The 23,135-nt window shown below is 38.7% G+C and overlaps 1 protein-coding gene across 2 annotated transcripts in view; it reads left to right on the plus strand.

Moving 5' to 3' along the window:
- Positions 1-2,977: 2,977 nt before the first annotated feature.
- Positions 2,978-23,135, plus strand: part of slc17a5 (solute carrier family 17 member 5) — a 28,198-nt gene continuing 8,040 nt past the window's right edge. Inside the window, exons 1-8 of one of the 2 annotated variants that reach the window (XM_055018558.1) lie at positions 2,978-3,166; positions 5,946-6,250; positions 11,948-14,409; positions 16,757-16,953; positions 20,171-20,404; positions 20,488-20,575; positions 21,682-21,768; positions 22,711-22,829. In XM_055018558.1, the coding sequence (XP_054874533.1) occupies positions 14,325-14,409; positions 16,757-16,953; positions 20,171-20,404; positions 20,488-20,575; positions 21,682-21,768; positions 22,711-22,829 (810 nt within the window). In that variant the 5' untranslated portion in view covers positions 2,978-3,166; positions 5,946-6,250; positions 11,948-14,324. The remainder of the gene's footprint in view (positions 3,167-5,945; positions 6,251-11,947; positions 14,410-16,756; positions 16,954-20,170; positions 20,405-20,487; positions 20,576-21,681; positions 21,769-22,710; positions 22,830-23,135) is intronic. The other variant, XM_055018559.1, reaches the window with a different exon arrangement.

Raw genomic sequence — 23,135 nt, forward strand, 5'->3', positions numbered from 1 at the left:
CTTTGTGGCTTTGAAATTCAACAGTTGGAGTGTTGACGTTGGATTTATGTCATTTTCATTGGTTTACGATGTCAAGTATCAAAGTAAATTATTTTACCTGAACCTTTTGTACCACTCCTGCAGCTTAAACCATTTCTTTGCTGTACATCCGTCTGTTCAGCTTGTTTCAAATTGAATTCTGTGAAAACTTAACGGGCTGCACAGTGGCGTAGTGGTTAGCACTTTCGCCTTGCAGCAAGAAGGTCCCTGGTTCGCATCCCGGCTTTCCCGGGATCTTTCTGCATGGAGTTTGCATGTTCTCCCTGTGCATGCGTGGGTTCTCTCCGGGTACTCCGGCTTCCTCCCACAGTCCAAAAATATGCTGAGGTTAATTGATCATTCTAAATTGCCCGTAGGTGTGAATGTGAGAGTGATTGTTTGTCTCTGTATGTAGCCCTGTGACAGACTGGTGACCTGTCTAGGGTGTCCCCTGCCTTCACCTGAGTCAGCTGGGATAGACTCCAGCCCCCCCCATGACCCTAATGAGGATTAAGCGGTGTATAGATAATGGATGAAAACTTAACAGCTTTAACAGCAGTTTGACTCGACAGCAGAGGTTTGCGTCCACGTGTGTGTGCATGTGTTTACCCGATGGTTAGTGTGACACTTTCTTCCCCCGCCGCAGACAGAAACGTGTTTTCCTAACTGCTCATTTCATTCACTTTATTATGATTCTATTGGTCTGTGCGTCCATCTGTCTGTCTCTTGTCACATTTGCAGTGTGTGTCTCGTTGTTTCCTCTGCGGTAGAGACAATAAAGCCTGAAGACAAACTCCTCAGCTGCTCCTCATGTCCACAACAGACCTGTGTTTGAAGGTTACATCATTCTCACACATCATCTGATGCTTCCACTACATGTGAGTTTGTGGAAGGAGAACGTCCTGTTCATCCCCTTTCTGCTTGAAAACAAACCAAAACTTGTCTTGTTCTTCAACGTTATTCATTTAAGTGCTTGTTTTGGCTTCAAGGAGCTGGACCACCATGTTTAAATGTCATTAAGCTCCTGTTTTAATGTTTAAAGAACTGCTGTAAGTCTATCTCCTGTGTCCTCTGTATGATATGAACAGATAATTAAATGCACAGATGGTCACAAGATGCATTTAATGACACATAATGCTATCATGCAATAATTCGACACTTAATATTTTTTAAGTCGGGCAGATTTGATTAAATGATCAGTGAGTGATGGCGCCTCAGTGGAGTATCGTAGCTGTAAACACTTCAACGTTGTCTTCTTCAGAAAAAACTGCATCTGACTGCACATTCTGTCCTTTAAGTAAACAGCTCTCTTAGGTAGACCTGCCCATATGCAAAACATCACATTATCTATCACAGATTTTACGTTTTACAGCACAAAACTTCAGTCAGACAGTTCTAATAAGCAAGCTGTTGTGTCCAGAGTCAGAGTCTAACTTGATTAAAGAGCGACAACAACAAGGATCACGATGAAAGACAGTCGGATGTCTTCGTTTGAGTCTCGATGGCAGACAAACAAAGCCAAATCATCAATTAGATCTTCCAAGAGCAACTGATTCTTTGGTTAATTACAATATTTAATAAAAATCTAATCTGTATAATATATAATTTGTTTACTGACATGCATTATTAAAGGGCAATGCAAGCTGACATGCTGAGGATCAAGGGTTCCTGCCCGATTATAGCTTTTTAAAAGTATTTTTGGTTCAATAAAGAAATTAATATATTTTTTAAAATGGTTATAGATCAAAATAACTCACATATTTCTCATTAATTTTGAAAAAGGAAACACCAGAGGGAGGAAAAGTCAACAATTCAGAATAGCAAAAATGGCAACAATAGAAAAATGAAGTGTTAAAAAAATGTAAAATAGACTATAATAAATCCTAATAATTCATATGTATTTTTAATTTAGAAATTAATCTTACAAGTTGCTATCTTTGTTTGGCAGTTTTTGTATTTTGCAGTATTTTATTTTGTTTTATTAAATGATTTCACTGGTTTTAAGTTGTCTATAGAATTGTCTAAAGATTTTTAAAAATTAATTAATTCTTTGTGGTCATTATGGTCATTTTGTATCTTTTTCTGGTCATTTTGTGTATTTTTCTGGTCATTTTGTGTCCTTTCTGGTCATTTTGTGTCTTTTTGTGGTCATTTTGCGTCTTTTTCTGGTCTTTTTGCACCTCTTTATGGTCTTTTTGCGTTTGTTTGTGGTCATTTTGTGTCTCTTTCTGGTCATTTTGTGTCTCTTTCTGGTCATTTTGTGTCTTTTTATGGTCATTTTGTGTCTTTTTATCGTCATTTTGTATCTTTTTGTGATCATTTTGTGTGTCTTTGTGGTCATTTTGTGTCTTTTTATGGTCATTTTGTGGTCATTTCGAATCTTTTTATGGTCATTTTGCATCTCTTTGTGGTCATTTTACGTCTCTTTCTGGTCTTTTTGCATCTATTTGTGATCATTTTGTGTCTTTTGTGGTCATTTTGTGTCTCTTTCTGGTCATTTTGTGTCTCTTTCTGGTAATTTTGTGTCTCTTTCTAGTCTTTTTGGATCTCTTTCTGGTCTTTTTGCATCTATTTGTGGTCATTTTGCATGTTTTTATGGTCATTTTGAGTCTATTTGTGGTCTCTTACAGTGTACATTGGTTTACCAACCTGTTTTCATGTTTTAGTCCTGGATGGAAGGCAGGCTGGTCTTATATTGTTGTTTTGCATGATCTGCCTTTCTGACTTTGAGTACAGTCAAGTATTCTTTATAAAGCTGTTTTAGTACCTTTACTTTAATAAACTATCTTAGCAGTTTTCCCACTGCTGACCTCTAAATAAATATCATTATAATTGTAGTTTCACTGCTGTTTTTCCTCCGAGATGTTTTGTTTATTTGACACCTGAAGACTAAACTGGGGGCAAAATGCACACGTCACATCCTCTCTCATCACGTGACTGTGACGTGACGTACGAGTCAGCTGACCTGCTCTCGGCGCCGTTAACTTCCTTCTTGTGTTCTTGTTATGTTTTCTGTGTTTGTGATGCAGTGAAACTCCCGCTGCGGTTCACCGCCGGCTGAAAATGGAGCGGTACGGGTCGGACACGGAGGGAGACGAGCAGGAGAGGCCGCTGCTTCACCGGGGAGCCGAGGATAAACTACAAAAAGGTGAACTTGAACAGCTCCGACTAGCTAGCTGCTGGCTAGGTGGCTAAATAGGCTTCATAGCTGCTGACATATGTCTCTAAGAAGCTGCTGTTTTATTCTAAACAAGAAAGAAAGCAATAGGTTTATGACTTGGGTTGTGTTTGTTTTAACGTTTAGCGGTCGTTGTTTCATTTTTGGATCACAAAATCAACAAATACAACCTGAAAATAGCCAATTAATCTCTACTCCTACAATGTAAACAAATTTCTAACAGTTTTCGTTACTGCTGGTCTGTTATTCTGGATTAACTCAAGTAAAATGTACGTACAGGTGTTGTGCCATTCAAGACTTTTTGGAGCTTTTTACACACCTTTCTTGTGATTGTGTTCACATTTTAGCTTTTTAACTGGCCTCAGTCACGAGTTTGTTTGTTTTTTGCCCTGCCCGTTCCAGGTTAACTGTCGATAGTTTCTGTCTCCAGATGTTTCGTAACGACCACACCTGGCTGTGTGTGAAATAAAGATACTAGATAAAGAAGACCTCACCGAAAAACGTCAACATCACTACTTAATATAGTCTATATCCATGTAAATATCACCTACAGACAGTGAAAAGAAATGTGCTGGCTGAAATATAAAACAAGTGTTTTTATGAACGGTGAGAGGAAACGATGGAATCCAGAGATAAAATTAGAGACCACAGTCTGACTCATCATGCCACCGATCAGTCTGATAAACATCCCGCTTCATCCACAGAGATCTTTGTCATCTTGTCAGGTGTTTAACACCTGGTGATTGTTCAGGAAACATATCCAGGTTAACTGTAGATAATCACAACTTAACACAGGCTGCCTGGTTAATAACGAGCCACAAAACTAATTAAAACCCACAACATAGAAGCTCGTCCACTGCTGTGTGTTAGTCTGAGTTCAGTGGAACAGATCCAGAGCAGAACTTCAGGTTTAACTCGGGTTTGTTCTCAGAAACACTCAGACCTCAGCAGCCTCCCATCAGAACAACACGCAGCAGAACATCAGCTGGATCTGGTAAAATACATCAGAACAACACGCAGCAGAACATCAGCTGGATCTGATAAAATACATCAGAACAAACTGAGACCATGTTGTTAAAACTAGTCACTCAGAAAACAATAAAACACATTCAGTCCTCCGTCCTAACCGTCATTTCAGAGCACGTTAACCGCTGACAATATTAAATAAAAATGGAAGTAAAGTGATCCGATCTGGGCAAAACAAACAATATATTTGTGTGATTTGTGAGCCCTGGCTGGTTTAGAAATGGCAAAAAAAAAATCTGTTTAAAGATGTGGCAGAGGAAGACTAGAATACTTCCAGTGCTGTACAGTCTGAGTGATTAAACTACGCAGGCAGTTTGTGTTATATTCTTGTAATCCTTTTTACATCCTTGTGAAGGTGTTTATCAGACTGATCGGTGGCACAATGAGTCAGACTGTGGTCTTTATCTCTGGATTCCATCGTTTCCTCTCACCGTTCATAAAAACACTTGTTTTATATTTCAGCCAGCACATTTCTTTTCACTGTCTGTAGGTGATATTTACATGGATATAGACTTTATTAAGTAGTGATGCCGACATTTTTCGGCGAGGTCTTCTTTATCTAGTATCTTTATTTCACACACAGCCAGGTGTGGTTGTTACGAAACATCTGGAGACAGAAACTATCAACAGTTAACCTGGAACACCCCGGTGTAAGACAGATATCTGTAGTCATCTCACCTAAAATGAAGGTTTAAAAATCACAAGTTGCAGCTCTGAGAAGGGTTGAGTTGACAGTGGAGCAAGTTTAGATGTGGTTTTTTTGACACAGACTTCAACTTGTGCTTGCTAAATAAACATGGTGACCTGACAGATAAGGAAACTGCAGGATGAAGGGCTGTTGTTTTTAATTTAGAGGATGGGAAGAAGGTGTTTGAAGTGTCAACGTGAGCGACATCCAGTAGTAGCAATAGTTTACATAAAGACAGTCATATCAGAAAACTGCTGTAGTTTATGCATTAAAATAATCTTCAGCACTGAACTGACTTCTTGGAACTTTTGCAGCTCTTGTTAAAGATTCTCATTGTCATCAGTGATAAAATAGGCATCAGGACTGCAGCCACTGACAAGTTTTTATTATGAAAGTTGCTGTATTTGATGATTGAATGCTCTTATTCTCTGTAATACTGTGTGATGTGAGCTAAAATAGGAACAAGCTGCTGAAACCAGTCCTAACCGCCTGCCTGTAGCGACCCAGAGATAACACATACCAGAAAATGTAGCTCATGTTTACATGTCTGTATAGAATCTGTGCTGTTTTCACCCTTCGCCAGTCACTCGTTCAGACTGTGTTCTGTTCAGGTTGAAGTAAAAACGTCATAGTATAGCATGTCGTCCAAAAAATGTCATAGAAAAGCCTTTAGTCCACAAAACGTTGTTATGTCCCGGCTGTCTGAAGTAGGTGAGGAGCAACACAAAAACAGTCCAAACGTTGGTTTCCAGAGGGTTAGACGAGTATTTATTTGAAAGAGTGAGTTTACAACAACACAACATGTGAGGGGGTTAAAAGCAAATGGGTGTTAGTAAAATAAAAATAAATAAACAGAACTAAAAGTGAACTTCATGTTGACATTGATGGGCATTCCAACCAGGAACAAAGTAAAAGATAATCAATACGAAAAAAACTCTTCCTGTTCACCTCTTAAAACCCAAAAACACACCTCAGTAGCAGCCTAAACTAAAACTACCAATGGGTTCCCTGTTTTCCTTTCTGAACAATTCAAAGGTCCCTCTCTATCTCCCCACACATCCACCAACCACTGGAACACATCTCCAAAGTTCTGCTGGACCAGCTCAGCTTCCCCTCAGAAGAAGTGGCGCCACCTGCCAGATGAAGGAGCCTTTTGAGAGGCAGCTGGCATCGTGATTGGACTGTACTTTGGTCTGTTCCAATCCAGCTTCAGCTCCAGAGACGGCAGGCGGGACGAGTCAACGGAGGCCGGATGGACGAAGGCATGCAGCTGAGTACAATCCAGAAAACAACAGAGGAGGAGTGCAGCAGCCCAGGACCAGAACAACCAGAGTAGCATGGTATGTCTCTTAGAAAACATCATAGTATAGCCTTTGGTATGAAAAAACGCCATCATATACATCGTATATTGTACAAATAACAAGTCAAAGGAAAGAGACATACATTGTAGAATTGTAGTAATTGTGGACTGACTGATTTACTGATTATCGGTATTTTATTTTTTCCTGATTCACGGTAATAAATAAATTTAAAAATGATGCTACTATGGCTCTGAACCTTTATCTACCTGTGGTCGCTCTGTCTTCTGGAGTGATTTGATTGGTTATATGTCACGAATAAAACTCCTTTAACTTAACCCGTTTAATCCCACTGGCAACAATTGTTGCCGCTCATTTTTCTTTGAATTTTTACTCTCTAAAAGTGTTGTTTTGGATTTGGACAGTTAATGGAGGTTTTAAAATCAAAGAATAGGTTGTCTCCTCTAAATTGCATCAATATCATGTAACTAGTGTGAATGGTCACATGACTAGGCCTCTTTACTTCCTGCCTGCGCCGATGGAAGGAGATGTCTGCCTCAAACTTGTACAAGAAGAATTTATTTAAATAGCTTAATTAACAGATACAACTGAGATATTTTGTACATACATTTTTTAAAGGGTCTACTACTGATATATAATGAGAACTTTATGCCTGCATGCGTCTTTTGATCATAAGAAGAGTAAACGTAAGCACGGCAACATTTGTTGCCGCCAGCATAATACATAGTCCAATACATACATACATAGTCAATACATAGTCCATCCAATAAACCAGATTTTGTGACCTATGGAGGAACTGCAGCAGGCTGCATGAAACAAACTAAAGCAGACCCTGTTGACTTGTTCCTGCTGATGTATCCTCTAACTGTAAGGGTGCTCACAAGATGAAGCCATACACAAAACAGCTATCAGTTGCATGAAAGCACTATGTACACTCATCTTCTGGCCATGATGGTAGTGGTCAGTAAATAGTCAATCTAAGCTACTGCCACAATATGAATTTATTTTATTTTTGTAAAATAAGATCAGTTCTAATTTTGTAAGATCAAACACTCTTAAGCTCTGTGGTTATTCAACTGTTTTATGAGATTGTGAAATGCAGTAATTGCAATGTTGTCAATTTTAGTTCTCTTCAGCATGCATTGCCATGGTATCTTTATGTATCTTATAAAGTTGTGAACACACTTATAATCATGCCTAGTTATAATATATTACACTTATTAGTGTTATTCTTACTTTTTAAAAAAATGTGTAAATAGGTCAAACTGAAGAATTTGTCTAAATTTAGACTATGCGGTTTCCCACCGGCAACAATTGTTGCCGAGTATAAAACCTACATTTTCACAAACAAAACCAACATGAAATGAAAAATGTATATATATTATGTGTTAGGGAGCTCTAAGGAGTAAAATACATGCACTTATTTTGCAGGGGAAAATTTGGGATTGAACGGGTTAACATCTGTAAACAAAACAGAAACGTATCAACGAAGTTTGCTGTTAGAGTTTGTGTTCTTCTAAGTTTAACTCAAAGATTTTAAATATTCATTTACTGCAAATGAATATCTACTCCAAATGTCTCACTAATAATCATTATCAGCCTTAAAAACCCACAAAACACCCCTCTATACTCCACCACACTTAGTACAGTCCAGTTCCCCCTTCTATAAATCTGCTTGGAATCTTCCACTTCCTGTTTGTCAAAGTGGCCTTCTACCTGGACAGGTTTTGTTGGAGCTCATACAACAAACATTTTGGGTAACTGCACTTTAATATGGATGGATGACACTGAATTAGAGTCTGTTTTAATGAGACTGAGTTAAGATGTGTAGCTCTGTCATTAAATAGGAAATTATTTCTCAGAATTCACAGAGAAAAGTCTGAAATGTTTGCTAGGTTAGCATCCCACATGTTCTTTGGCTCAGCTAAAGCTAACTCTCTCCAACTTCTGGATCTCTTGAGTTGCTTGTTGTTAAAATATCTTGCTAGAGGTGCTGAAGCTCAGCAAGTCTGAGATGTTTGTTCAAAATAAGCTCATTATCAAGTCTGATCTGAACTGTCCTCTTTTGTTTGAACTTTCCCTAAACTTAGGAGTTAATGACAGAGCAGCACATCCAGACTCAGTCTCATTTATGTAGAGATTAAACTTCAGTGTCATTCATTGATGTTAAAGTGCAGTTTTTCAAATGTTTGTTGCACATGCTCCCGACCAAAGCAGTCCAGGTGGAAGACGATGTGAAGAGAAAGCTCCAGAGGATGAATATCACACATTTACGTTGGAAATAAATGTCCTTTAATTAGACATTGTCATGCAAAAGTTGGATTTCCCTTTAATGATGTTCAAATCTTTGTTGAGTGTTTTGTTAATGTTGGTTTCTAAATGTTTTTTGACACTCGGCCCCAAAGATTAAAACCTTTTACGGCTCAAAAGCTGCAACAATTCACACATTATCAACTATCTTTCTGACTAAACTAAGATAAAAAGTGAAAAACTGTCTGATTCCTGCATCATGAATGTAAATCTTTTTGATTTTCATGACAGTAAACTGAATATATTTGGGTTTGACATTTTATAAACCAAAACAAGAAATGAATTACTGGAGAAAACAATCAACAGATTAATGGACAAAGAAAATGTGTTTTCCAACATATATGGCTGAATTACTCCAACATTACAAGATACATACAATTTAAATTCAATTTTATTTATATAACGCCAATTACAGGTCAAATTGTCTCAAGACGCTTTATTTTTATATTTTCTTGTCATATTTAAAATATGACAAAGTAAGAAATTTAAACCTCTTGACTAATCCAATTTATTATTTTGTTTTTAAGAGACTAATCAACAACTAAAATAACTTTCTCCACTAAAACTAATAAACATGAGGTCAAATAGAAGGAAGAGTTTTAAATACTGCAGTCCCACGATGACAAGAATAAAGTTTGTCAAAAAGTTTGACAAAAAGTAAATCTGCTGGTGGATTCCATTAAAGTCCTAAGAAATGATAATAAAGTGTGATACTAAAGGTTTGTGGTGCTAAAAATGTCAAAGTAAAGATATCAAGTTGAACATGTGGATGGAGGTTGATAAAAGTTGACCTCCCTTCATTTCTCTGGAGCGACTCCATGGATTTTATGGATGGTGGTTAAAGACCTGCTCTTCTAGTGGTCTTCCTTCTAGTCGCTGTAAAAAGTCAGTCCATCCAGGCCGACCTCAACACCTCTTCATGACAACTTGTTCTGCCTCCGACCTCGTGGAAACTCCAGAAACTCGGGAAAACCTGTGGAGACTCGAAGAACTCGTGGAGACTTGAAGAACTCGTGGAGACTCGAAGAACTCGTCGGGCGGGGGAAGGTGTGGTGGGTGGTGTGGGGAGGTGGGGGAGTAGAGGGGGGAGGCCGCCACCCACCTCCCCGCCTACTCTCCGCCCTGACTCCACCCAGACTCCGCCTTGGCTCCACCCATGTGGTCACTTCAGGAACTACGATGCCAAAGGGACGACGAATTTATTTCTTTGTATCTGATCTGTAGCTCAGTGAGTTAAGGATTTGCCTATGGAGCTGCAGGTCGCTGGTTCAAGACCAGACACTTCTTAAATTTTCTCAATATCCTGACAAAGACAAAGAAAGAAAACTGCCGGTGGCGGGTCTTGAACCTGCGACCCTCCAGTCCGCAGTCTCTCTTCTTATCCTCCTGAGCTATTCGCTCAGATACTAATTTTACTTTTTTTTGCGCATTTATCATCTATTTTTTGTCGTTTTCGAGTTTTTTTTTAACTCGAGCCTCGACTCGACCGTTTTTCTCAGGAGGTTGGACTTCAGCCTTTGTTCTGGAGGGTGGAACCCTCAGTTCCAAGACTTTCCAAAGCCTCGAGACCTCCCGAGTCCTCAGGACCTGAGCTTTCACACAGTCCGAGGGCTGAAATTTTCTAAGTTCCACAGTACTTCTCTGTTAGTTTGAACCTTCAGACAGTCTGAGGGTTGAAATCTTAGAAGTTCTTGAGCAGTTCTCTGTTAGTTTGAACCTTTCGACAGTCTGAGGACTGAAATCTTAGAAGTTCTTGAGCAGTTCTCTGTTAGTCTGAACCTTCAGACAGTCTGAGGACTGAAGTTTTAAAAGTTTCTCAGTACTTCTCTGTTAGTTTGAACCTTCAGACACTCTGAGGACTGAAATTTTAAAAGTTTCTCAGTACTTCTCTGTTAGTTTGAACTTTCTGGTTAACAGAAGCCTTAAAACTTGTGACCATGAGTCTTGATTTCACATTTAGACCATCCATCTGAGTTCTTCTCAGACCTTCACCTGTGGGTTTTTTAGAAATCCTCAACAAACTTTGATTCTCTTCACTGAACAGTAAAGTTTGTGGAGATCAGAAGGTAACATTAGTTTGATCGATGCCTTCAACTACTAGTAGACTTTATCTGGAAAGCAGTTTTCTGAAATGAGTTCTTAGTAAATCTGTCCACAATCAAACCAAGAACATAGAAAGAGGAAATGTTTGAAGAAACAACTTGATGTTTTCATTTAAGACTAGAAAACGCTTTAATACCTTAATCTGTTTTTGCTCTTTTTGATTCTTTTATTGTCTCTTCTGTTTAATTTGATCTTCTAAAGTTTAACTGGTGTCTTTTCAAATGTTTTGTCTTTAGTTTGATTCTTCTTAAATGTTTAGTTTTGCTCTTTTCTCACCTTTTATTCTTTTATATTGTCTGATTTGATTTCCAAATGTTTTGTCGTTTTAATGTTTAATTGTTTTTTCAAATGTTTTATCGGCTTGTTTGAAAAATTTCCTTTTCTTTCCCAGTGTTTAATTTTTTGATTTAATCTTTAAGGTTTTTCTTTATAAATGTTTAATCACCTTTTAATGTTTAATTTTCTTTTTAAATGCTTCATTGTATTTTCAGTTTAATTCCTATTTAAAGTTTTATTGTCTTTAAGATTTAATTTTCTTATTAAACATTTAATTTTTAATTAAATGTTTTGTCTTTTTAAAGGTTTAATAATCTAATTAAATGTTTTGTATTTTTTTAAATGTTTAATATTCTTCTTGTTTAATTGTATTTTTTTAAAATGTTTAATTATCTAAAATATTTCATCTTTAATGTTTAATATTTTTGTTAATAAAATTTTGTTTAATTTCATAATTACATGTTTCTTATCTTCTGTTTAATTATCTAATTAAATATTTTGTCTATTTAATTTATTTAATGTTTAATTTTCTTTTTAAAAGTTTTATTGTATCAAATGCTTTTTTCCTTTGATTTAATTGCTTTTTTTAATGTAGTTTATTTCTTTAAACTTTTTTTCTGTCAAGATTTTAACCCCAACCTTAACAATGAAATAAACCCTTAAATCACAATGAAAATACTTCTGTTGTCACAATCATGAGTTAGTCAATTATTCAGTTTATCAATTCAACTTTATTTGTTTAGCACCTTTCACAGAGATGACAAAACTAAACAAGCAAACAGAAAAAAACTATGCTAAAACTAGGATTAAAACTCAAAAACATATTTAAAAAAAAAAGATTTAACATGGTAATAAAATGTGTTGTGTCCAGGGGATGGAGGGAGTTTATTGAAGTCTTCTTGGGCTCACATGGGAAATCATTTAAAATATAAACTTGATATTCAGTCTAAGGAAACTGCAGAGCGACAGAAGAACCAACAATATCTCCTGTTTTCTCCTTTAATGAGTCGACTCTTCTTGTGCTTTCAGACCAAAGAACTACAGACTCTTCACAACCTGCTCAAACTCTTGATACAGGACCTCACCACACGGGTCAAGAAGGTTTCCTTCTCCTCATTTCTACTCTGAAGCTCACCTTCTCCTGCTCAAACTGCTGACAAATGTTTCTGCTGCTCTAAAGTCTGGTCTCCAGAACTTCCTAAAAACTCTCAAAGTCTCTTCTGCTGCAGGTTGCTTTGTAGAACTGTTCCCGAAAACCTCACTAAACCACATGGAGGGGCCTCAAGATAGTCGTCCAAATGAAACCATACAAAAACCAAACTAGCACAATCCAAACGCTAAAGTCTCCTGCAGCCTACCAGAGAACATCTGAGAACAGAGAATCAGGACAGGAACTCTTACCTTCTGGACAACCAACGTGGGTTCACAAACAAGAATACAGAATGTGTCTGACCAAAAACCTCTGAAGACTCACTACAGCCAAGATAAAGACACAACTCAGCTGCAGCAAATCCACTAATCACTGCACACATTAGCACCATGTGCTAACTGTGGCTGAAGAACCACATTTACCAAGACAACTATCCAGTATAAAGCCCTAAAACACACCAAGAAACACATTAAAGACGACTTTACTGCTGGAAGCTGCAAGCCAACGCCTAAAGAACAAACTAAAGCAATGGAGCCAAACCCGGTTCAGTGGTGAAGAGAAGCAGAGGAAATGTTTGTCTGCAGCCACATAAAGCAGGAAGACACTGAGCTGCTCAGGTGTTCCTGATAACACCAAGCTGCTCAGGTGTTCCTGATAACACCAAGCAGCCACCTGGACAGCCAATAGGAACACAGCTTCCTGGAAGTCCAGAGGGCTGGGTTAGTCAAGGAAATTTAAAGTTGAAGCAGAAAGTTAACAAAGAAAGTTGAAAACCACCTTCTGATACCTGAAATCTCTGAGTTTTCACACAAAGAACACCTGAACATGTCAAACTGGTTCCATAGTAGAACCGTCATTGTAAAAACGTCATAGTATGGTGTGTTGCTCCAAAAGCATTACAACCCGGCTGTCTAGGGTCGCAGAGGAGCAACACAAAAACAGGACAAACGCTGGTTTCCAGGGGGTTAGGAGGCTATTTATTTGAAAGAGTAAGTTTACAACAACACATGTGAGCAGAAAAATCACAAAGTCTGTCTTTAGTTCAGCTGAAAGTATTAGTTTTTGTCTTTTTTATTGACCAAACTTTTCAGGAAGTAGATGAAGAATAATTAAAGCATCTGAGTATAAAGCGATAATTGCTGGTTTTTATGAGGCATAAACAAAGTTAGCTACGATTTTATTACCTGAGCGATCTCCAGTCCAGCTTCTTCCACACTTTTTTCTCTCTCTAGATTAAACAATAAAGGAAAAATAACACACAGGAATCAGATAAATTTAATAAACATGATTTCATGCTGCAGTTCTTTTCTTGGATATTAATGTGCAAACAAAACCCGTTTTATTTCTTTCTCAGAACCTTCACAAAATCCAAAAAAAAAAAAAACAGCTGTGAAATCGAGGTTTTGGGTTTCACAAGAGAAATTTTTTTTTTAAAGATTCTGCAGGTTTTACATAATTTACAATCAGTATTCCTATTAGATAACTTGATAAACACCTACTTGTGGAGCATAACAGAGATTTTGAAGCATGTATTTTATTCCCATGTTGCCAATTCTGGCAAAACAATTAAAAGAAACGAGTATTATTTAATGATGGTAGAATCTCTGATAATTCATTATTACATTACACATTAAACTGACCTGACTGGCTCATTTTGCATCTATCTGTGGTCATTTTGCATCTCTTTATGGTCTTTTTGCATCTCTTTATAGTCATTTCGCGTCTCTTTCTGGTCTTTTTGGATCTCTTTCTGGTCTTTTTGCATCTATTTGTGGTCATTTTGCATGTTTTTATGGTCATTTTGAGTCTATTTGTGGTCTCTTACAGTGTACATTGGTTTACCAACCTGTTTTCATGTTTAGTCCTGGATGGAAGGCAGGCTGGTCTTATATTGTTGTTTTGCATGATCTGCCTTTCATACTTTGAGTACAATTAAGTATTTTTTATAAATCCGTATTAGTACCTTTACTTTAATAAACTATCTTAGCAGTTTTCCCACTGCTGACCACCAAATAAATATTATAATTGTAGTTTCACTGCTGTTTTTCCTCCGAGATGTTTTGTTTATTTGACACCTGAAGACTAAACTGGGGGCAAACGGCACACGTCGAATCCTCTCTCATCACGTGACTGTGATGTCACGTACGAGTCAGCTGACCTGCTCTCGGCGCCGTTAACTTCCTTCTTGTGTTCTTCTTGTGTTTTCTGTGTTTGTGATGCGGTAAAACTCCCGCTGCGGTTCACCGCCGGCTGAAAATGGAGCGGTACGGGTCGGACACGGAGGGAGACGAGCAGGAGAGGCCGCTGCTTCACCGGGGAGCCGAGGATAAACTACAAAAAGGTGAACTTGAACAGCTCCGACTAGCTAGCTGCTGGCTAGGTGGCTAAATAGGCTTCATAGCTGCTGACATATGTCTCTAAGAAGCTGCTGTTTTATTCTAAACAAGAAAGAAAGCAACAGGTTTATGACTTGGGTTTAGAGATCGACCGATATGGGTTTTTCAGGATTGATACCGAACAAATAGAAAATAATAGCTCCAGAAGTGCATGGATTTCCTAGACTCAGAAGCATCTCTTAATAAGTTGAATAAAAGCTTAAATAAATAGCTCCCTGAAATTTTTCCACAGTAAATAAAGTTAAATTTAACTATAATGACTTATCTTTGTTTTAAGTTCAAACGCAACAAAAATATAGGGAGTTAACCAGCTCAGCAGCAACTTTTGTAAAGTTATTACAGTATTTGGGAAGCCTAAAGTTGATTTCATTATAAAATTTTATATTTTACCATGCGATAGCAGGGACCCTGTCATTCAAAAGTATGTTGCTACGTTATTAATGATCAATATGACAAAAGCTATACAAAAAAATATCAGTTGCTATGAGGGCCATTAAACTCCCGACAGAACACAAACAGCCTTTAAGGGCTTTAATCAGCCCACGCAGTATTTAAAATGTTCCACCATTTTGTTCAGATAAATCGCTTCTGAATTTTACTCTCATCTTCACTTTAACTTTCAGATTATAGGACCAGAAAACTCACAGCAACGTTAGTAGTCGTGAGTTGTAGAGTTTTTCATGTGACTTTAACGCCAACACACTGTTCTCCACATTACGTACTGTAGCGACCCGCTGCGATAGACGAGCGAGACCTGATCTCGTTTTCTGAACGTTTATTAAACTGTACCAGGCTGCTGTGGGCCGTAGCCAACGCCAAAATAACGCTGAAAACCCCCGATTTTAACTCCAGAACTAGCTGCCGTTCCCAGCTCTGTCTCTCGGTCGGCTAACACACCGACACACACACAGCTGACTCCCAATCAGAGCTGAGCCGACCAGACATGCCACGTTCACTGACACTACGTAAATCCTGTACACTGAAAGCTCAGCATCACAACATATCAGCCCGTTAAAATACATTTCCCCCATTGCTAATACATAGTCTGCAGAGCGTTTAGAGCCATGGACGAACTAATGTTATGGTAAAAGCTAATCAGCCTTCACCTTAGCGTGTTCCCTAAAACACGTGAACTGAGTTTTAATCACACACACGTGCTTTTCTATCACGGACTGTTTCCATCTCGGTATTATCATGTCACGATGCGTGGGGAGTTTGAACCCAGAGTAAGAGAACAGAGCAGTCGGCAGGCAGGTCGCAATGAAACTGGTTTATTACAAAATAACTAAAGAAAGGCAGGCTTCAGGGGAGCGGCAGTCTGGCGAAGCTCATGCCGGTGCTCACCGCATCCAGGGGAGACGCCAAGTCCTCCTCGGGGAGCAGAGCCAGGTTACGGGAGCAGTCGGGGGTCCACTTCCCCTATCTGGGAGACGGCTTCCAAACCTCTCGGGAGGCCTTCTAGGGGGGAGTCCGGGTCATCTATCCGGAGGATCTTCTGGAGGGGAAAGGGCAGGCTGCTCCGGAGTCGCACCGTGTCTCAGCAGGACAGTAATGATCCAGCGCTGACTTGCACGCAGCGTTGGTCTTTACTGCAGGGGATGATTGGACCAGCTGCAGGTGTGCATCTGATGCATCTAATGCAGCTGCTCTGCATCTGCGCTAATCAGGGCGCCGTGACATATCACCAGTCTTATTTTAAGTAGTTCACACACACGTCGGGAGGTGATAGGAGTTAGCAGAGCTGCTGCTAATGTCTACTCCGCTCTTACGTTATTCTGCTGCTCACTGTAACGTTAGTAGTAGTTGAGAGATGTAGAGCACTGGGATGTTTATTGCAATTTCGGAAATTTGGGGCTTTTTTTGCTGAATATTTGGATTTTTTTCAGACAAGGAAACAATATTTTTGGTGCCAGTAAATGAAGACAGCAGGAGGGTTCATGCATCTAAAATTAGGAGGTTACATGAAAGCAAAAATCTATTTTTGAGTGAAAAACTGCCTTTTTTTTTTTTTTTTTTTAAGCATACCTGGCTTATTTTAAGACACCTAAGCTTGCCAATCCTGGTAAAATATAGCTTCAAGTAAGTTTTCCCTGCTAATTTTGAGATCTCAATATTCTAAATATCGTATCTTATTTCAAGAAATCTTACCAAGCCATTTTTCACTTGTTCTATTGACAAATTTTTCCACTTATTTCAAGGTAAAAGTTCCTTGAAATAAGTTTTTTTTTCTTGTTTTGAGAGGATCAAGTTTTCCAGTTTAACGCCACTGTTTCTCTCTGCCTCGTCCTGCAGCTCCAGCATGCTGTTCGGCTCGCTACATGCTGGCATTTCTCTCCTCTTTTGGCTTCTTCGTGGTCTACTCCCTGAGGGTGAACCTCAGCGTGGCGATGGTGGACATGCTCAACACCACCCACCAGACCAGCCCCAACCACAGCGGCTCAGTGTGTCCTCCTCACACCAGCAGTCCTCCGCCCAAACACAACCACACGGTGAACAAGAATCTAGCCGAGTCACACCAAGATGTTAATCTGACTCTAGATCAGGGGTGTCTAACTCAGCTTAAATCAGGTTCCACATTCAGCCCAGTTTGAGCTCCAGTGGACCAGACCAGTAAAGTCACAGCATAATAACCTATAAATAACCACAACTCCTAATGTTTCCTTTGTTTTAGTGCAAAAAAGTACATTCTGAAAATGTTCACATTTAAGGAATTATCTTTTTACAAAACATCATGAACAACCTGAAATTTCTGAAGAAAAATAAATTCAATTTCAGCCACATTCAGCCTCAGTTTATCATTTCCACATTACAACTTCCAGATCATAGTGTCGACAAAGGAGCACAACATTTAGTCGCAGGTGTATGGAACTGAACCATAGAGGATTCTACTTTATGATCAAAACGACAAGTCAGACAAAAACAAGACAAAATATTACAAAATGAGACTCAAAATTACAAAAATTAGACAATGAGACAACAAATTACACAGATTAGACAAAAAATGACAAAAAGAAACAAAACACAAGCAAGACAAAAAGGGAACACAAAATGTCAAAAACAACACACAAAACAACTAATAAAGCAAAACACAAAATGACAAAAATAAGACAAAAAGCACAAGCGAGACAAGAAAGAAACACAGAACGACAAAAACATGAGACAAACGACAAAAGTCAGACAAAAAACAAGACAAAATATTACAAAAACGAGGCACAAAACGACAAAAGAACAATGAACAATCCAGTATTTTACTTTCTGATCAAAACAACTTGTCATGGTCTAGAGGGAATGGACCCTCTGGAGGGCCGCTTTTGGCCCACGGGCCACATGTTGGACACCCCTGAACTAGAGTGTTTCCTCCTTCAGTTTTGTCCATTTTGCTGCAGCAGTGAAGTAGAATGTCTTCTAAAGTTCAAATCAAACCCAGCCTGAGTATTTATTTATTTATGGTTTGTCTGGACGGGACATAAGCAGAATAAATAGATAAACTGAAAGCAGCTAATTATGCAAAAATGATAGTGATTTCTAAATTAGCACCCACGTCTAGACTGCTGCCAGTGATATGAGTGTGTGTGAATCAGAAAGACATTATAAAGTGATTTGGAAAGACCATTTACTATTTATCTCGAAGGTCTTTTACAAATACTCTTGTAAAGATCATACTATGACTCCTACAAATCTAAATGTTCCATGATAGAATCTTTGAAAACCAGAAAAAAAACAATTATCAATCGATTGATCAATCAGACTTTATTTATATAGAGCTTTTAATATAAATACAATTCAATACAAAGTGTTTTATGATTAGCAGAAATAAAAATGCAATAAAAACAGAACAACCCACAAAGTCACGCTAGAAATAAAAGACTCGGGGATTGAGGAACTTAGGAAAAGCTATCTTATATAACACAAGCAATAAGGAAACACCAGATGAGATAAAATGAAATAAAATAAGATGAATAAATAAATTAAAATTATATTAAATATCTGTTATTCAGATAGATAGATAGAAATAAAAGTAAAACATTATAAGAACGGGTAAGAAATTATCAAAACAAGGTAATAAACTGTGTATTAAATAGAGTAAAATAGATAAGTGAATAAATAGAGAAATCAATAAATAAAATTACTTTGACGAAAAAGAATAAATTAATAAAATCTATTAAATCAGTCAAAAGAGCTGTGGACCATAATAAGAAAATGCTGCAAAATTTTGCATTTTGGTTCTTTTCTAGATTTATTCTAGTTCTTCTAATCTGCTGGGTCAAAAATATACAAACAACAAGTTGAATTATCAGTTTTGGTGTCGTAGAAAGTTTAGTTGATAACATTTCAGTCAATCATCTACACAAATTGTTATGCTTTGAGTGTCTAAGTTCAGTTCTACTTGTGTGTTCCTTTGTTTTTAATTTACATTTTACAATAATTGTGTATCTTTTTTTCTGATGCAGATGAAGGAGTGGGTGGAAGTTGAACTTTTGCCCCCCATTATCCTGTTGATGTGATTTTAGGACATGAAGTACTTCTTTTTGGCCGGCTTTTTGGAAAACGATGATTAGCATTGTAGCCTTCTATTTTTGTTTCGTCTTCGTGGAAAAAAAAACCGTTGAGGAAGATTATTTAAATCAAGGGACTGACATCTGACAGTCAACAGTTTGTCAGTTTTGGAAAAATTAGGGACAAACATCCAGCGAAAGTGTTGCACAGATGGAGCTTTTTCCTCAGTTTTTCAGGACCAACATGTTTAGATAAAGCCACAGAGGCCTGCATATATCTCTATATACAGTCATGGCAAAATGATTAGACGACCCTTGTTGGTACCTTGGTACCACTAAAGGTATATGACATGAAGAATACAACAACCACGACATAAAATGCAGCTGATTCCATAATACTTTGTCTTATTTGACACGCTTCAGTTTCATTGTATTCCAGGGTCTATAAGAGACCATCTCATGTCATCAGCAGCACTGCACATGCAAAGGCCTAGAGTGGTTTCCTGCTGACATTCAAGCTGTAGCACAACTCAGAAGTTGTCAGCTCTCACATAATGCCTAAAACCAGGTCATGTTTGGGGCTACTCTAGAAAACACTCTTCTTCCATCAGCTGGAAAACTCTTTCCTGCCTCCAATGACTGGATTTTCCAACAAGACAAGGTCAGTTAAAGCCTGGATGGAGAACTAGAACATTGGAACCATGCCTTGGCTGCTCAATCACCAGATCTAAATCCAACTGAAAACCTTTGGAAAACCATCAGATGCTAAATGGAGAACCACAAAAACAAAGCAGATTAGTTAGAATGAGTGCAACAGGAATGGGCTGCTGTGACAGCAGAACAATGTCAGAAGCTGGTGGAGAGCAGCCAAGACACATGGATGCAGTCATCAGAAACTATGGTTATGAATCAGTACTAACTCCTCAATCCCATAGCTGTTGATGGAAGAACTGAAGAGATTTTGATTATTATCAAGAAAACCATGGAAAATGTCTGACATCAGCTCTGAAATTAAACTCTTATGAGCTAGTTTTGTTGTTATCATTATATTTGTCCAAACAAATGTACCTTTAGCGGTACCAGGCATTAAAATGAACAGGAATGTTTTGAAGAAAACAAGGGTGGTCTAATATTTTTTTCCATGACTCTGTGTGCAGAGACGATCCTAAACACTTAATTCAGTACATGTTTTTGACTCTTCCCCTCACAGGCCGGCGTTTATAACTGGGACTCTGAGACTCAGGGCTGGATTCTGGGCTCCTTCTTCTACGGCTACATCCTGACTCAGATCCCTGGAGGATACCTGGCCGGCCGCTTCGGACCCAAGTGGCTGATGGGCTTTGGAGTCCTGGGAACTGCGGTTTTTACGCTGCTTACCCCCACGGCCGCCGACCTGGGAGCGAGCTACCTGATCGCTGTCAGAGTGCTGGAGGGCATCGGAGAGGTAAACCATCAACAAGCAGAGTGCAGATGGTTCAGAGGATGGATGAGTTACTGATTGAGCTCTTCTATTGTGTTTGTTTTCAGGGCGTCACGTTCCCCGCCATGTACACCATGTGGGCCGCCTGGGCTCCACCGCTGGAGAGGAGCCGACTGCTCACCATCACGTACATCGGTGAGAAACGAGAGCTGAAACACGAAGGACACCCCTGTGGTGGAGTCTTTGTCTCCTGATGAGTGTCTCCATCTTATCACCCCTAGAGTGAACATTTCCATGACAACAGATGAAGAGCCGGTCTATAAGCCTCTCTCCAAACCATCTCCCTTCCTCCGGTTCCTCTTTGCTCCAGCTCATCTCCCTCTACGTCTCTTCCATAGAAAGTCCTCCAGAGTATCATGTCTAAACATCCCGGCATGTCGCTTTTTCGCTAGTACCTACTCGACTTGACTCGATTTAGGTCGTTTTCCGTTACATTGAGTACCACCTCATCGTGGTGGAGTCGTCGTAGCATGGTGGCCTGGAAGTCCCTTAACGTCATTTGGTGCGAAACAAATGCAACACAACAATGGAGGACATGGAGGCGATAGTACATCTGCTGCTCCGTCTGTGGCTTTTTGGCAGATTCAAAGTTTTTTTTTTTTTTTTTTTTTTTTTTTTTTTTTTTAAATGGCAGGGTTGGTTTTCGTGAAGAGGTCGGCCTTATGTGTCATCACTCCCCGTCCAATCAGTGGCCTGCACTCTGTAGACATCACATTATCGACTCCACTCAGCTCGCTGGGAACCCCGGCTGAGTAGGTAGTAAAATAGTATCTGGTACCGGGTACTACGTCCTGATGAAAAACCTCGCAAACCAAGTAGAGTCGAGCCGAGTAGGTGCTGGTGGAAAAGCGTCATTAGAGAGCTGAGCAAGATCAGAGGCTCCTGTCTGAGTAAACGATATCCGGATGGCTCTGTTGCTCCACATGTAGATCTCCACTGAGCAGCGGTAGCAATGGTCTTTTCCATCCACTTCCTCTTCTCACTCCTCCCAGACAATCTAAAAAAATAGAATAAAAAAGCACTTAAATCGTCAGCGATTGTTAAAAAACAAAAAAAAAAACAACAAAAAACAACCTTGGCATCAAGAAAAAAAAACACACTAAACTGAAAAACACAGGACTAAAAAGCTGCTGTAACAGACTGCTAACCATAAACTAACCATGTATTCTCTGTATATTCGGTAGTTCCAGTGTGGCATTTCAGACATCTGTACAGATGTTTGTCTTCTGTCTTCCCTCCAGGAGCCCAGCTGGGGACGGTAGTTTGTCTTCCTCTGTCTGGTCAGATCTGCTTCTACCTGGACTGGACCTACGTCTTCTATATATTTGGTAAATAATAGATGAATAATTCTGTCTCAAATCATCAAACTTTTACAACAGTTTCTGCTGAACTACATCTGAATGGCTTAAATTTTGGAAGAGATTATTTGATTTACTTGCAGTCGTTGCAGATTCTATAACATTGGCAACCTTTCAGGCTTTTATCTTAAATAGTTTGGAGACATTTCCAACCAAACACAGCCTCAGTTTTCAATGTTCAAAAAAATATGTGCTGGAAGTGGGTCAGTGGGCAAAGTACTTGATTTATCAATCTAAAAGAACCTTTTTTTTAAGGTAAAATAAGACATTTAATCACAGTTAGTTTTGTGCTAAGAATCTCCCAGGTTGTTTTTTGGAGCTGATTGGCTTCATTAGTCCAACAGTGAAAAGCAGAAAAGTCAGTAAACTTTGTGTTATCTGCACAGTTTTCACAGAATTGCAGTTATTTAGCATGTACTTCTGAATGTGAGAGGTTTTAACTTAGGATTGACCTGGTGGGAATTACAGAGTTTACTTTTAAATATGGTGCAATAATGAATTAGAAGAGCATTAATAAGAAAAGTTGCAAGCAAAATGTGTGAAACATATCAGTGGGAAACTTATCTCTGTCAGGGATTCTTTTAAAAGCTTTGCATGTTTCTCTGACTTCTAGTGACCCCTCCAGTGATTCAGCAACACTTAAATGTGAAGTTTAAGTCTCGTGTCCATTCCTTTGTTCCTCTTTACTCTGGGGAAACAATGATTTAGCAAACTGAAGAGGAAAATGTGCTTACAGATGGAACCGCTGCAGAAGTTATGCTTTATTTACTCAATGCTTTAACTTCATTTCTAAACTGCTGAACAGAACCCAAACTTTTGAACGGTAGTGTATATTTGCTGGGTAAGTTCAGCTCTCCAGCGTTGTTTTGTGGTAAAATAAAAGCTAATTTTCTTGTCTTGTTTTTACTCCAGGCGCTGTTGGTCTGGTGTGGTTCATCTTGTGGTCTTTTCTGGTCTTCAACAGTCCGAACACTCATCCTCGGATATCAGAGCGGGAGAGACTCTACATCACCAACTCGCTGAAGAATGAGGTAAAACCAGAAACCTGAACAACAGGTTCTCCTAAACAGACAAAAGAAAACAGCTGGTTGGAGTTCTTTTCCATTTTTATCTTTTAAAATCCTCGTACATGATGGTAGATTATAGTCTGAATGTTAAGCGTCGCTAACACTAATGTTACACAATCTCAGTTTAGTACAGCGTTGCATTTTCTTATCTGTCCTGTTGGGTTGTTTGGTCACAAGACTCAGCATGAATCTGCAGTTCTGTGATGACACATGAACACTAATCCAGTGGTTACTTCTGTTGGGAAATATACTGGTGTTTCTATAGAATCT

The sequence above is a fragment of the Amphiprion ocellaris genome, chromosome 16 (assembly GCF_022539595.1).
Source record: "Amphiprion ocellaris isolate individual 3 ecotype Okinawa chromosome 16, ASM2253959v1, whole genome shotgun sequence".
NCBI lineage: Eukaryota > Metazoa > Chordata > Actinopteri > Pomacentridae > Amphiprion > Amphiprion ocellaris.